The sequence below is a fragment of the Bos taurus genome, chromosome 25 (genome assembly GCF_002263795.3).
Source record: "Bos taurus isolate L1 Dominette 01449 registration number 42190680 breed Hereford chromosome 25, ARS-UCD2.0, whole genome shotgun sequence".
NCBI lineage: Eukaryota > Metazoa > Chordata > Mammalia > Artiodactyla > Bovidae > Bos > Bos taurus.
Window position 1 is genome coordinate 21,574,064 of NC_037352.1, and position 15,794 is coordinate 21,589,857.

General features: G+C 46.1%; 1 protein-coding gene across 3 annotated transcripts in view; it reads left to right on the top strand.

Annotated features, from left to right (window-relative positions):
- Positions 1-15,794, top strand: part of PRKCB (protein kinase C beta) — a 375,621-nt gene that overhangs the window by 68,747 nt on the left and 291,080 nt on the right. Inside the window, exon 1 of one of the 3 annotated variants that reach the window (XM_015460312.3) lies at positions 1-15,739. This exon is cut by the window's left edge and continues 12,290 nt beyond it. Within the exon in view, the coding sequence (XP_015315798.1) occupies positions 15,682-15,739 (58 nt within the window). The 5' untranslated portion in view covers positions 1-15,681. 3 annotated transcript variants of the gene reach the window in all.

The following is a 15,794-nucleotide window of genomic DNA, read 5'->3' on the forward strand; positions in this document are numbered from 1 at the left end:
CTCTTTCCAGTCTTTTGCTCTAACAAACAAGGCTGCAGTGAATATTCTCGTACCTAACCGTGGACGCACGTGTGTGAACACATCTTTCATGCAAAGTCCTGCAGATAGAATTGCTGGGCAAAAAGGCATGCGCATTTTAAACTTGGCCGGAGAGTTCTGACGGCAGTTGGATCTGACTCTGTGCGCCGTGCGTCATTCTCCGTGGGTCCCACTTCTGGTCCCTTTTCCTGTGGGGTTTCTGAGCTAAAAGCAGCACCTCTACCTCTCCCCCATTTGGAACTGATTACTCTAGAAGATGAACATTTTTCCAATCAAAATGCAGTGCCCAAGGATGCTTTGGAAATAGGAACAATATCTGTCATTCTGAGCTTTTGATGGTTTTGGATATAATTTTTCCAAATTGCTCATAGTCTTTAAGCACAGCAAGAGCCTCTCTCTGCAGCCAGTGCTTCCTGATCAATCCCACCCATCTCCCTTCCCCAGTGGGCTTTCTCCTAAGGGTAAGTAGAAGGCATGGGTTCTTTTGCTTTAAAAAAATAGCGTTAACTCCACGGGGGCGCCTGCTGCTTGATTGGGAGCGTCGGCATTTAGAGCTTGCTGGCTGCAATCTTGCTATGCAGACTGGAAGTTGTGGGGTGTTTTCATCTGCAGGAAACAGCTCGCAGCGGAAGGGGAGAGAGAGAAGGATAGCTGAGGAAATTAGAAGAGGAGGAAGCCGTGGGAGAGAGATGTCTTATTTTAAAGACGTCTTTGCCCATCTCTTTGGCATGTGAAACAGGACTGAAATGAGAAGTTGGGTTGCTTCTGCTGGACCTTCCCAGGAGCCAGCCTGGTTGGGTTTCCCAGGCTCCAGACTGTTGTCTGAGCTTGCTTGGGTACCCCCACCCCCTCCCCGGAGTCTCTCTTGTAAGAATGGGCTGGTAGCAGCACCTGCTCTGAAGTCCCAAAGGTTCAAGGGGCCAAAAAGAAACCCTGCAGTAACCATTTCTCAGCATTGGAGGCCACAGAACTCTGGTCTGCACATACACTCTCTAAGCTCCCGTCCCTGCTGCCAAAAGATAACCTGGGCTGTGTGTGTTGCTCATTGTATTTCTCAGCTCCTGGAGGGGGTACCTGGTACACAGTAGGTGCTCAATAAATATTCATTGAAAAAGGAGAAACTTGATGGCACTTAGAGCTCTGAGTCTGTTGGCATTTTTACCCCTGGGGAGAGACTTGATTTTAACTCACAGCCCATTGATAACCGGCTTTACAGCGTAGAGGACAGACTGGTGTGGAGTGGGCAGGGGTGTGCATGGCTCTTATTTGTATGGATAGTGTTCTGTCCTTTCTGAAACTTGGGTTTCTCTGCCGATGAGGGGAAATATCTGAGGAGGCAGTGAGAAAATAGTTGCTTCTGCCTTTAAAGAAAAAGCAAACCACTTTTTATTTTGAAATAGTTCTAGATTCTCAGGTAAGTTGCCAAGTCAGTACAGAAGAGTGCCTGTATACACCTCAGCCCATGTCCCCTGAGGCTGATCCTGCATGACTATGGCACGTTTGCTGCTGCTGTTTTGTAATCAGAAGTCCTTTGTGAACTCTGTCTTTGATTTGGATGTTAATAATAATAACAACAACGAAATGTTGATAATAGTTGTGGCATTAGTGGAGGTTAGCAATTAAGACAGCACTTACTCAGCACCAAGCCCTGTACTAAGCCTTTCTCCCTGTAGGAACTCATTGTCCTGTGAGGTGTAGGCACTTTTATAAAGATGCACATTTTACAGATGGGGAGACTGAGGCAGAGCCGTTGGGCAGACCGATCATGCAGCTCACTTCTGCTGCTGCTGCTGCTAAGTCACTTCAGTCATGTCCGACTCTGTGTGACCCCATAGACGGCAGCCCACCAGGCTCCCCCGTCCCTGGGATTCTCCAGGCAAGAACATTGGAGTGGGTTGCCATTTCCTTCTCCAATGCATGAAAGTGAAAACTGAAGTGAAGCCTCTCAGTCATGTCCAACTCTTAGCGACCCCATGGACTGCAGCCCACCTGGCTCCTCCGTCCATGGGATTTTCCAGGCAAGAGTACTGGAATCGGGTGCCATTGCCTTCTCCGTAGCTCGCTTCTGGCTAGGATGAAAACCGAAGTTGTCTGGCTCCAGACTCTCATTCTCCACCATTATTTTCTGCAAAATGATGATAATAGCTGTCATCTTTTGATGTGGATATGCTCAGGAGCTGGACTCAAAGTTTGACATGTATTTTTTTAAATTGGAGTATAATTGCTTTACAGTGCTGCATTAGTTTCTGCTGTACAACAGAAGTGAATCAGCTCTATGTGGAGATATATCCCCTCCCTCCTGGGCCTGCACCCCACTCCCCCCACCCCATCCCACCTATCTGAGCTCCCTGTGTTTAACAGCAGCTTCCCACTGGCTAGCATGGTAGACATGATAGTGTATATGTCATTCCTAATCTCCCAATTCACCCCACCCTCTCCTTCCTCTCCCTGTGTTCACATGTCTTTATGTCTGTGTCTCTATTTCTGCCCTGAAAATAGGTTCCACTATACCATTTCGCTAGTGGGAAAGAATCCGCCTGCTAATGCAGGAGATATAGGAGACGCAGGTTCAGTCTCTAAGTCAGGGAGATCTCCTGAGGAGGGCATGGCAACTCACTCCAGTATTCTTGCCTGAAGAATCCCACAGACAGAGGAGCCTGGCAGGCTACAATCCATAGCATCACAGTCTGACACGACTGAAGTGACTTAGCACATACCATTTTTCTAGAGTCCACATATATGCTTTAATATATGGTATTCGTTTTTCTCTTTCTCTTACTCAGAGGGCCGTGGTGAAGAGCACTGATTTTGCTTTCCTGCTTAGGAGAAAGATACGCAATCCTGCCGGTACTGCCACTTCATTCCTCTTCCATCAGTGGCAAAGATACTCAAAGCTTGGTCAGAACATGAACAGGCAGAGTACCTTAATTCCGAGAGTTAAAAAACACACTTGAATTAATCAGCAGGCACATGCCTCAGGACCATGAGAGGCTAAGATGTTTCTGCCTTAGATCTTGTTGGTAGCTGGCAGGGGAAATCAGCATAAAAGCAAAGTGCGGTCCGTGGGTTTTGGATTGAGAGGAGGAGATGCTTCAGGGCCCAGGTGGCGGGGGAAGGGTTCTTGGGGTTGGGGATGGAGAACAACTTGAACTTGTTTTCCACCCAAGGTTTTTGCAGCCCTCTGTGGATCTTTGCAAACCCGTGGGTCCCTCTGCCTGGAATACTTTTCAAATGCTGGACCCTTGCTGTGCAGTCTCACCCCCGCCCCGCCCCCAACCCCCAGCTCAGATGGCCTCTCCTCAGACAGGTCTTTGCTCACACAGTCTCCAGAATTCCTCTTGAGCTTCCCTGGTAGTCCGGTGGTTAAGAATCCGCCTGCCGATGTAGGGTACATGGGTTCGATCCCTGCTTCGGGAAGATCCCGCAAGCCACAGAAAAACTAACCCCATGTGCTCCAAGTACTGAGCCCATGCCCTGGAATTACTGAAGCCTGCATGCCTCGAGCCTGTGCTCCCCAACAAGAGAGGGAGAAGTCAGCGCACTGCAGCAAAGGAGAGTTTGTGCTCATCCCAACTAGAGAAAGCCAACAGGCAGAAACAAAGACCACAGCCAAAAAATAAATAAAATTAAAAAAAAAAACCAAAAACAAATCCCTCCCACATATTCACTGGACCGTAAGCTTCACAATGTCAAGGATCTACTTGTTGTGTTTCCAGCTGTATCCTTTACTGCTTAGAGCAAGGCTGGGCGCATGTTAGGGCTTCCCTGTTAGCTTAGATGGTAAAGAATCTGCCTACAGTATAGGAGAGCTGGGTTCGACCCCTGAGTCGGAAAGATCCCCTGGAGAAGGGAATGGCATCCCACTCCAGTATTCTTGCCAGGAGAATCCCATGGACGCAGGAGCCTGGTGGGCTATAGTCCATGGGGTCGCAAAGAGTCAGACACGACTGAGCAACTTTGACTACTACTAGTGCATATTAGGCTCTTGTTATGTCTTTGTTGACTAAATGAATGATGGTTTATTTCCAGTCCTTATTTGTCCTGGAACTCAGCACTTCAGCCACGAGCTTGTCTGCTTCCTGTGGAGGGTCAGATCCGCTCCCAAACTGAAAGCCTGCAGGGGTGTCAGTCTCATTCGCCACCCAGTGCCTGTGACAGGCCTGGCCTATGGGGAAGGGTGTGGGCTCTGGGGTCAGATTATCTGGATTCAGATCTTCTGCTTATGAGCTGTGTGATCCTCATCAGTTGCTGAGTCCCTCTGTGTTTCCACATGTGTACAAAAGGGATGCTACTAACATCTGTCTCATGGGGTTGCTGAGTTAATTAAATGAGTTAATATCAGTTAAAATACTTAGAAGAGTACCTGACATATAGTGAGTGTTTCATAACTATCAGTTTTTGTTGTTAGAACCCAAAATGTGTTTGGGATGTGAAGGTTGGGGAATCTTTATATAAAAGGCCCTTTCCTCTTTGATAAAATCTCCCCTAAGAAAGAGGTGAGGAGAGATGGAGATGATCTGAGAGGCCCCAGAGATCCTTAAAGCCAGGCTGGTAAAGAAATGTGACATCTCATGTCTCCCTGTTCTCTTGGAAAAGGCTAGTTTCTAGCTTGCCTGGTGTTTCTTTCCCCACTGTTTTCTACATTTGTTTCTTTGCATTGGGCCTGTTTTTTTTTTTTTTTTTTTAATAGCACAGTTAGGAATCCTGCTTGCTAGCTTGCTGCCTGGGACAGAGCGAAGCACTTCCATTTAGAGAAGCAGGCGGCCCTGGAATGCGGCTGCGGGCCTGCCAGGCTGACTCCAGGGCCCGGCTGCCCAGGAATGCACTTTGCAGCTTATACACGGTAGGGTCTCCTGTTCATGGAACTTCTCCTCTCTTATTCTTCTTTCGTGTCAGTTTTAAAAATAAAATAATACACACGCTTGCTTATCATTCCAAACAATGCAATGCATTTCCACATGTATTAGCATGAAGAAAACCTCCTTTCTATCCTGGCTGCCTCATTCCCCTCCCCTCACTTCCAGAGTAGGATTGCCCAGTTGGCACGATGCCCAGTGAAATCTGAAGTTTGAATAAACAAAGAATAACTTTGTATGTCTCTAGTATTGTATAGGGCAAACATTTAAAAATATATTTATTTAATTTTAAAACTTTGTATTTTGTTTTGTGGTATAAATCTGTCTCGGCTTCTCTGATAGCTCAGCCGGTAAAGAATCTGCCTGCAATGCAGGAGACCCTGGTTTGATTCCTGGGTTGGGAAGTTCCCCTGGAGAAGGGATAGGCTACCCACTCCAGCATTCTTGGGCTTCCTGGGTGGCTCAGATGGTCAAGAATCTGCCTGCAGTGTGGGAGACCTGGGTTCAATCCCTGGGTTGGGAAGACCCCTTGGAGGAGGGCATGGCCACCTACTCAAGTATGCTTGCCTGGAGAATCCCCATGGACAGAGGAGCCTGCTGGGCTACAGTCCACGGAGTTGCAAAGAGTCAGACATGACTGAGTGACTAAGCACAGCATAAATCAGCCTGCAGTACAGGAGACCCAGGTTCAATCCCTGGGTCTTGAAGATCCCCCTGGAGAAGGGAATGGCAACCCACTCTGGTATTCTTGCCTGGAGAATTGTGTGGACAGAGGAGCATGGCTGGCTACAGTCCATGGGGTTGCAAAGAGTCGGACATGATTGAGCGACTAACATTTTCACTTTCACTTCACATAAGCGATTAACAAACAATGTTGTAATAGTTTCAGGTCAACAGCAAAGGACTCAGCCATCCATATACATGTATCCATTCTCCCCCGCCAAATTCCCTCCCATCCAGACTGTCACACAACAGTGAGCAGAGTTCCATGTGTTATACAGTAGGTCCTTGTTGGTTATCCATTTTCAATATAGCAGTGCATACAAGTAGGACAAACTTTTTATTTGCCAAGTTTGACAACCCAGCGCCTCCCCTGTTATTAGTTTCCTGTGTTTCTTTCTAGTAATTTTCCAAGCTTGTGCAACCCACACAGACTTTGATGGACTCACTGCTGGGGGAATCCCCAGCATCTGGAGCAGAACCTGGCAAGTTGTAGCTGCTTAATAAATGTTGGTTGAATGGATGAGTGACTGTACCCACCCATTTCTTTACATGGTTGAAAATATAAAAACATTGCATATTGTTTTTCTTCATGGGACTGCAATCTCATAGGATTGATAGAGTTACCACGCTTATTTTTAAGAGTTTTTTCATAGTATTCTCTTTGATGAATACTGTGGTCCCTTGACTGGGCTTCCCAGGTGGTGATAGTGGTAAAGAACCCGCCTGCCAGTGCAGATGTAAGAGACTTGGATTCCATCCCTGAGTTGGCAAGATCCCCTGGAGGAGGGCGTGGCAGTCCCACTCCAGTATTCTTGCCTGGAGAATCCCATGGACAGAGGAGCCTGGCGGGCTACAGTCCATGGGGTCGCAAAGAGCCAGACATGCCTGAATGACTGGGCACACACCCATGCATGGTCCCTTGACATGAGACACTGGCAGGGTTGACAGTCTCCTGCTCTTATAAACAATGCGGTAATGAATGTTCCTCACTGTATTTACCCGTTGGATTTGGGTTGGATACTATGCAAGGATAGATATAGCATTGGGATCACTTGGGCAGAGGTATGTGCTTTAAAAGGTGGATGGAGGGACTTCTTTGGTGGTCCAGTGGCTAAGACCCCATGCTCCCAATGCAGGGGACCTGGGTTCCATCCCTAATCGAGGAACTGGATCCTGTATGCCACAACTGGGAGTTTGCACGTCACAGCTGAAAGATCCTGCGTGCCGCAGCTAGGGGATCCCACATGCCTCAGCGAGGTTCGAGGATCCTGTGTGCTCCCACTAGGACCAGGCGCAACCAAGTAATAAGTAAATACAATAAATATAAGATGTGGATGGATGCTGCTGAATTTCTTTCCATAGCAGGTCTGTTTGCACTTGCATCAGACAGCTCCTCCCTAGATCCTTACTGGCACAAAATAGTATCAGAGTTTTCCATTTTGCCAACCTGATCGGTGGAAAACTGGCATCTCACTGTCTCCTTCATTTGCCTCTGTTTGTTTATGAGAACCTTTTTTGTGTTTGAAAACTCTCTGTAGTTCTCTTTCTGTCAACTGCCTCTTGTCTTTTGCCTGTTTTCGTCCCCTTACTTTCTTATTAATTTTTAACAGGTTTTTATTAATTGAAGAACACATCTGTTAACCTGATGTATGTTTCATATATAATGTAATAGTGTAGTATAGAATATAAAATCAGTTTTATAACTTTGAAAAAAAATGGTTTTTATTATGAAATTTTTTTTACCCTGCAGATTTTTTAAACATTCTCAACTAGTCAAATTTATGTATCTTTTCCTTCATGTATTCTACATTTTGTGTCTTGCTTGGAAAGGCCTCCCCCTCAATGAGATTATAGAGCAATTTTCCCACATTTTCTTTTACTACTTTAACTTTTTTTTTTTTTTTCATTTAAATCTTTAATCCATCTGGAATTTATTTTGGTTTTAGGAGGGAGGTGAGGATCTAGCTTTATTCTCTACCAGATGGCCAGCCAGTTGTCCCAATACCATTTATTGAATAATCCATCGCTTCCCACAGAATTGAAATGCCGCCTTTATCATATATTAAATTGTGGAGGAGGGATTTTGTACTCATTTTCTGAGAACCTCCGGAGTCAGCAAGGATTTTAGAAGGTTTCAGCTGAGTAGAGGCAGAGGCCCTGATGACCTCAAGGAGGACATGAAACCAAAGCCCACAGTGGTTCAGACAAGCTCTGTGGGCTGGAGCAGGGGTTGCTTAGGGAACAAGAGGGGAAAGTGAGTTCCCAGTGGTGGGAAGGGTTTAACTAGTGCAAGATTTCTCAGCCTTGACACTATTGACATTTGGGGCTGAATAAATCTGTATTGGGGGCATCTTGTGTATCATAGAATGTTTAGCAGCATCCCTTACCTGCACCTACTAGTATTAACCTTTCCCCCAACTTATGACAATCAGAAATGTCTCCAGATGTAGCCAAAATGTCTCCAGGGGTCTCAGATCATCTCCAGTTGAGAAGCACTGTTTTATCAGACCAGGGTTGAGCAAGTCAAGCCCTTTCCTTTTCTGATATCCCACCATCCACAATCTCAAGGGTGCCAGACAGCTAGGAGCCAGGATGGGAGCTGCCCTTCTATCTCATAGACCAGAGACCGTGGTTCCAACCTGCCCCCCCGCCCCCCACCCCCACCCCCTGGGTCTTGCAGAGAATCTCCGGGGACTCCCTTGGGCCAGCCTGAGCCTTTCCCCTGACAGGTGCACCCCCGGTCTAAGGGCCACACCTGGCCGGGCATCCAGGAGCAGCGACTCAGAAACCTGAGGTGGCAGAAGCTTTGTGACTTGAGGGTGTGTCAGTTTATTGTTTTAGGAGTAAAGGAGTCATGTGTTTGAGAGATTGGGGTGGTAGGTGGGGAGAGAAATTCCATATTAAATAGGCAGGTGTGGGCGTGAGAGGAAAGAGAGATGGGTGAAGTCCCTGGAGCCTGGGAGAAGGAAGATACCGGAGGGGAGCAGTGGCTGCTGAGATTAGCCGATTAGAATGGGACCTGACTTCCTCCTGACAACTGCTGAGTAGGAACAGTTGTTACTGGGGGAGGGGGAGAGTGGAGGTGGGTGGGGACTCCCAAGTGGCTCAGTGGTAAAGAATCCACCTGCCACTATAGGAGACGTGGGTTTTATCCCTGGGTTGGGAAGATCCCCTGGAGAAGGAAATGGCAACCCAATCCAGTATTCTTGCCTGGAGAACCCATATGAACAGAGGAGCCTGTTGGGCTGCAGTCCATGGGACTGCAAAGAGTCAGACGTGACTGAGCCACTGAGCTCACATGCATGGCCATGCAGGAGGGTAAGAGTGACCTGAAGGTCCCATGGAGTGTGATGGATCAAGCAGAGAGTGTGGAGACAGCGGCTCTGGCAGATGAACAGCTTTTGCAGAAGCACCTGTGTGGAGTGTGTTGCACCAACATGCATCCTCCCAGGTGTGGCTCCAACATGGGATGCAGCTTCTGATGGGAAAGAGAGAGCCAGGCTCGGGATGCCTTGCTAAGGGGTCAGGTTTCCTTTTATTTCAAAGCACCCCTCAGCTACTCAATATGGGAAAACCACAGGAGGAAGGTGTGCAACAAGGAGTCAGTGGAGAACAGCCCACTGACCTCCCTGCCGCCTCCAGGGATCACCCCCTTTCCTCCCACATGTCATTAGAGTGCTCACCACACACCGCTAGAATGTATATCCTCTGAAGGCAGAGCTTTGTTTTGTTTTGTGCACAGTGCCTAGAACGGTGCGTGGCATTAAAATCCCATGGACGGAGGAGCCTGGTGGACTGCAGTCCATGGGGTCGCTGAGGGTCGGACACGACTGCGCGACTTCACTTTCCCTTTTCACTTTCATGCATTGGAGAAGGAAATGGCAACCCACTCCAGTGTTCTTGCCTGGAGAATCCCAGGGACGGGGGAGCCTGGTGGGCTGCCATCTGTGGGGTTGCACAGAGTCGGACGCGACTGAAGCGACTTAGCAGCAGCAGCAGCAGCAGCAGGTCATAAGGGATCTTAGTTCCCCAACCAGGGATCGAACTCTTGCCTTCTGCAGTGAAAGCACAGAGTTCCAACCACTGGACCTCCATGGAAGCCCCCAGCTGATGCTTAATACCCATTTGATGGATGAACAGATCCAGACTGCAAACCTGACGTCACTTATCCTTTTCACTGGGTGGTTCACGATCCATGTTCCATGTCAGTAGATACCTTCCCATGACACAAATTTTTCATGGTGCAGACTCTTGTGCTGTGCCCAAGGCCATCTTGTGCTTGGCCAAGTCCTCCTGCTCTTTGAGTTTTTTTCCCCATGTTTCTCTATTACAAATGCCTGTCTGTTCAGGCTGCTGTAACAGAAAACCACAGACTGAGTGGTTTAACAGTTTGTTGCTTACAGTTCTGGAGGCTGGAGGGCCAAGCTCCAGGTGCCAGCATGGTGAGGGCTTTCTTGTTGAGTCTCAGAGCTGTCTGCTCGTTGTTTCCTCATCTGATGAGGCCAGAGATAGGAGGCAGACTCTCTAGGGTCTCTTCTCATAAGCAGACTAATTCCATTCATGGGATCATGGCAAAACAGAAGGAACCAACATTATTTTGTCTTCTTTGTGGTTGGCTTCTGGTCATGTTAAGAGATGCTAGTTTTTTCATTCCATTTCCTTGGAGAAATTATTATTATTAAAATTATTAAATTTTATTAAAAGTTTTGAATACTCACATAATACAAAATTCACCATTTCACCATGTACAAATGTAAAATTCAGTGGTTTTTGTATTTACAGTATTGTGCAGTTATTACCACTATCTAAATTTCAGAACATTTTCATCACTCCCATAGGAAACCCAAATCCATTAGCGATCACTCCCCATTTCTTCGTCCTTATTTCTCCCTCTCCTAGCCACTAGCAACCACTAATCTGTTTTTAGTCTCTATAGATTTTTATCGGTTTGGGACATTTCATATCAATGGAATCACGCAACCGGTGGTTCTCTGTGACTGACTTCTTTCCCTTAGTTTCATGTCTTCAAGATTCATGCATGTATCAGTATTCCTTTTTATGGCTGGAAAATTTTCCATCAAGATTGATCACATCTTGTTTACCTGTTCATCAGTGGATGGACATTGGGGTTGTTTCCACAATTGGCTATGATAACTAATACTTCTATGAATATTCACATACAACTTTCGTGTGATTATGTTTTCAACTCTCTTGGATATTTACCTAAGAGTGGAATTGCTGGGCCATATGATTTATGTTCTGTGTTTACCTTTTTCAGACCATTTCCACTTTAAAAACACTTTATGTACATTGGCAGATGAATGGATAAGGAAGTTGTGGTACATAAACACAATGGAATATTACCCAGCTATAAAAAGGAATGCATTTGAATCAGTTCTAATGAGGTGGATAACCTGGAGCCTGTTATACAGGGTAAAGTAAGTCAGAAAGAGAAAGACAAATACTGTGTATTAATGCATGTATATGGAATTTTTAAAGTAAGTTAAAGAAAAATATGAATCGCATTGCAAGTGGCATGTGAATATGACAGATACCCAGAGAGTGGGGTGCAGTCCATTCACCTGGACATGACCCCCTCCTTACACCGTTTCCCACCTGTCTCTCCACCCTTATGTCCTTCCACTCCTTGGAGCCTCAGTGAAGCCAAACTGGTTTTCTCATCGTCCCTAAGAAGCTCTCTTTCCTCAAAGTTGCCGCCTCTTGGCCCTGACCTGGGGTGCGATCCAACTCTTGCTTATCCTCCAGAGAACTAGACTTCTCAAAATGCACCTTTTGCTTAAATCTATAGTTTAACCATCAATTGCGTGTTTTCTCCCTCTTGTTTCTCACTAACGGTTTTATTCATGAACCTTCTCCCTCCACTGTAAGCTCTTGACAGCTGCATCTATATTTGAGTAGTTCATTGTTCCCCTTGCTTGGTGGGTGCTTAATAGACACTTGGTAACTTGCCCTTCCTTGGAGCCTCCCCTCAGCCTGGAACCAGCCACAGGGTTGGCTCTTGGCCTGTTTGTGTTACCTTGGGTTTGTGGTTTACCCTTCGATTAACTTATTTCCACCTGTTTGGGTGTATCAGCCAGAGGTCTTCACATCCCAGGAGAGAGGGGTTAGTTAATTTTTTTTAGATGCAAGAAACAGAAACCGACTCGAGTCAGCTACCACTGGAAGGGGAATTCAGCACAAGGGGAAGGGGAATTTAGCAGAGACAGGGACTTCCCTGGTGGTCCAGTGATTACGAATCCGCCTTCCAATGTAGGGGACCTGAGTTTGATCCCCAGTTGGGGAACTAAGATCCCACATGCCGAGGTGGGGCAACTCAACATGTGCACGGCAACTACTGAGCCCACCGCCTCAACTAGAGAGAAGCCTGTGTGCCGTAAGGAAGATCCAGTGTACCGCAACTAAGACCCAATGCTGCCAACAAATCCATAAATAGAAACAAATGAATATTAAGAATACAGGGACATTGCTTGGGTACAAGAGGAAGGTCAGCCTGGTGAAGGGAAGGAGAATTGGGAACTGAAAGACTCTGAGGGGCCTCCATCACTCATCTTCACTTCTCCTCATCTGTATTCATCATGCTCACCTCCAGCTTTCCTTGTCTCTACATCTTAGATGGAAGATGACACCCCCTGGAATCTCAGCCTCCATTCTAAAGTCCTTGAAAGAATCTGATTGGCCCAGCTTAGATCTGGTGACCGGGGAACTAGGGCAATGGTATAGTGCAGCAGTACTGTGGAGTACTCAGCGTGGGGTCCCTGGAGCTGAGCCCTCAGTAGCATTCATTACTGAGTGAAGGAGCAGCTCTGGAGCTGTGAACCTCAGCTTCTTCTTTTCCAGCCTCTAGGGAAATCATGGGAGTGTGGGAGAAGAGCAGGATGTGACAAAAACAGTTAACATCAGACTTGGTAACCTTAAAAACTCCAGATGGAGATATCTTAGGGGAGGGAGGGGAAGTGTGGAGCCGCTGGTCAGTTCCACTTCTGGGAAAGGAAGCTCTCCTGATTTTTATGGCTCTTTGGTTGGGTAGGGGTTGTTGAAACATCTATTGGAACCTCTTACCTCCTTCTCAGAGTTCCTACTCAGGTGATTTTTGACTCTGAGCACCAGGAATGAAAAGGAAACTTTGTTCCCTGTAGCTGGGGGCTGTTGCCACTCTTCTGGATTTCCTTAGTCTAAGTTCTTCCCTGTTGTGCCACCTTCCTGAGGGCAGAGTTGACCCACCCTCCATTCCTGTTGAAGGGCTTAGAATGCTCCCCAGTACGTGCAAATATACCCAACTCCTTAAGTCTCAGTTACTTAATCTGCACAATGGGGCACATGCAGCCCACCATTGACATTTGTGGATTTGATCATTGTGGTTTCAGTCTCATTAGCTGCCTAGATCCTTGGGCCATGGTCCTGGGTCATCATCATAAAGCTTTGGTTTGAATTGGTTGCTTGGCAAGATTCGGAAGAAACAGAATGGTGTTGTGACCTAAATTGTGGTCTAGGGACTGAGATTTGCTTCCAAGTCTGGACACTGCCACATAGCTGGGTATCCTTGGGCAGATTTTTTTTTTTTTAAACTTTACATGATTGTATTAGTTTTGCCAAATATCAAAATGAATCCGCCACAGGTATACATGTGTTCCCCATCCTGAACCCTCCTCCCTCCTCCCTCCCCATACCATCCCTCTGGGTCGTCCCAGTGCACTAGCCCCAAGCATCCAGTATCATGCATCGAACCTGGACTGGCAACTCATTTCTTACATGATATTTTACATGTTTCAATGTCATTCTCCCAAATCTTCCCACCCTCTCCCTCTCCCACAGAGTCCATAAGACTGTTCTATACATCAGTGTCTCTTTTGCTGTCTCGTACACCGGGTTATTGTTACCATCTTTCTAAATTCCATATATATGTGTTAGTATACTGTATTTATGTTTTTCCTTGGGCAGATTTTTTAACTTTATGCTTCATTTTCTTGACCCATAAATGGGATGGTAATAGTACCCACCTCACAGGGTGGGCACTTTGGGTGGTTTAAATGAGTTAAGATGAGTACAGCCCTTCACAGTGAGCCTCAACACATGCTGGCCACAGCTCTTCTGCCAGGCTGGTTTCATTCATTCAGGTGATGCCTGGCCTCCAGGTGGACAGGGGGAGCCTGCCTGTGATGCTGTCTTTGTGATCTGGTCCAGCTGTGCAGGGATGCCCACTAGGCCTACTTTTTTTCCTTGGCAACCATTTAACAGGAAAGGTTGGGGCCAGCTAAGCCAGATGTCTAGGGTCCTGGTTGCTTCCTTTTTCTTAATCCTTGTTTACCTTTAACAAAACTGATGAGAGCCATGCAGCCCCTCTGGGTGGCCCTGCTCTGGCTGTTTTGAGTGTTTGCCTTGCCTTAGGAAACAGCAGGTGCAGTTGACAGCCTCTTTCCCCACCTCCAGCCTGTTAGCCCCAGTCTCTGGGGACTCCTTAGACTAATGCAGTTTTAATGAATACACATTACTGTTTACATGGCTGAAATGAGAGCCTGGCTGCTTATTTTATGCTGAGGTTTACAGCTCTGCCATTAAAAATCCTGCCTCCTTCGCTCTGCTTCTGGCCAGGGGGGCTGTTTCCTGGCGACCCTTCTCCCATCCCTCCAAATAAGGTCTTCACTGTGAGGTCTTGTGGTGTTAGAACACCTGCCTTGCCTAGAAAGGAGTCTTTGCCTAGGACAAAAACATAAATATGGGTTCTTCATTTTTAAAAATTTAAAAATATTTAAAAACTTCTCAATTAGAAAATGAAGATACACCAAGAGGAGAAAATAAAAATCACCCATAATTCCACTACTCAGGAAAAAACCAATTATTAACATTTGGTTTATATTTTTGCAGATTTTAATCAATACTTATAATAAGCATTTTAAATTAAAATTAGAAACCAAAATTAAAACACATTATTCTGAAATCTGCTTTTCATTCCCTGCAATTAATGTAATGTGAACATCTTTCCAAGACAAGAAACATAGATCAGTGGCATCTTTTATCAGGCATCGTTGTCTCCTCTGGTATGGCTGTACTTGAGTCTCTTCGAGAAAGTTTAAATTAAATCAAATTTCAAATATTAATATACACTCATGGGTTAAAAATTGAAAAGGCACAGCAGAGTTTACCTTGAAAAGTCTCTCTCCTAACCTGGGTCCTTGGCCACCCAGTTTTGCTCCCTATAACAACCAGTATTACCTGTCTCTTGTGTATACTTCTGGAAGTAGCCCCAGAATATACATGCAAATCATATACATTTGTTTTCTCTCTCCAACACACACACATTCAAATGTTAGCTTACCTTGCTTTTTAAACTTAATATACCTTGGAGTTTGTTCTGTATCATTACGTAAAGAATGTCCTTATTCTATTTTATGACTGCATCGTGGTCCATGGAATGAATGTCCCTGGGTATGTTTTTAAAATTGTTCTGTATTGACTCAGAGAAACCTTTCCTGTGGTTTTGTCCAAGCTCCTTGTCCATATGGCCTGGCCAGGGACAGCTAAAGGAAGGATGCCCGTTCAGAGATTAGGAGGGCCCGCAGGTCCAGATTATGAATGGGATTGGCCTGGATGGATCTGAGTGACAAAGACGAAGAGCAGAGCTGGTTGAGCCACATGCCAGGTGGCGGTCACTGGCAAAAGGCCATTTGTGTCTTATCTGCCATTCTCCAGATGGACCACATTTAAAACAGAGGCATTGACCTTCATTTACACTTGGTTGAGAAAAGGTTTCAGCAGAGGCCCAGTGAGAGGATCAGATGTTTCTTACACTTTCTGGCAAGAGGTTGAAGGGTGTCAGCAGGTAAGTGATCTCATAAAGCTGATTCAGAGTGAGAAAGAACTGTGTGTCTGCTTTAGAAACATCCACCTGCCTCCCAGTTGAAGGCATGTGATGGACTAGTCAAAGCATTTCGTGTTGGACTTCCTCTTTCCTGGTGCTCTTAAGTCACTAGGCCAGATGCTTTGAATTGGTTGAGGAAACACTTCAAGTTAGTCTGATCAGAGGGAAATATGGGGGTCTTACTGAATGGGGTTTGTCAGCAAAGACAGTGAAGACCGCCTAGAGAGAGTGGGGATCATTTTGTGTAAGTAAATGAACCTTGTGACTCTCTAAACAGGAGGGGCGATTTGACTCGGGAA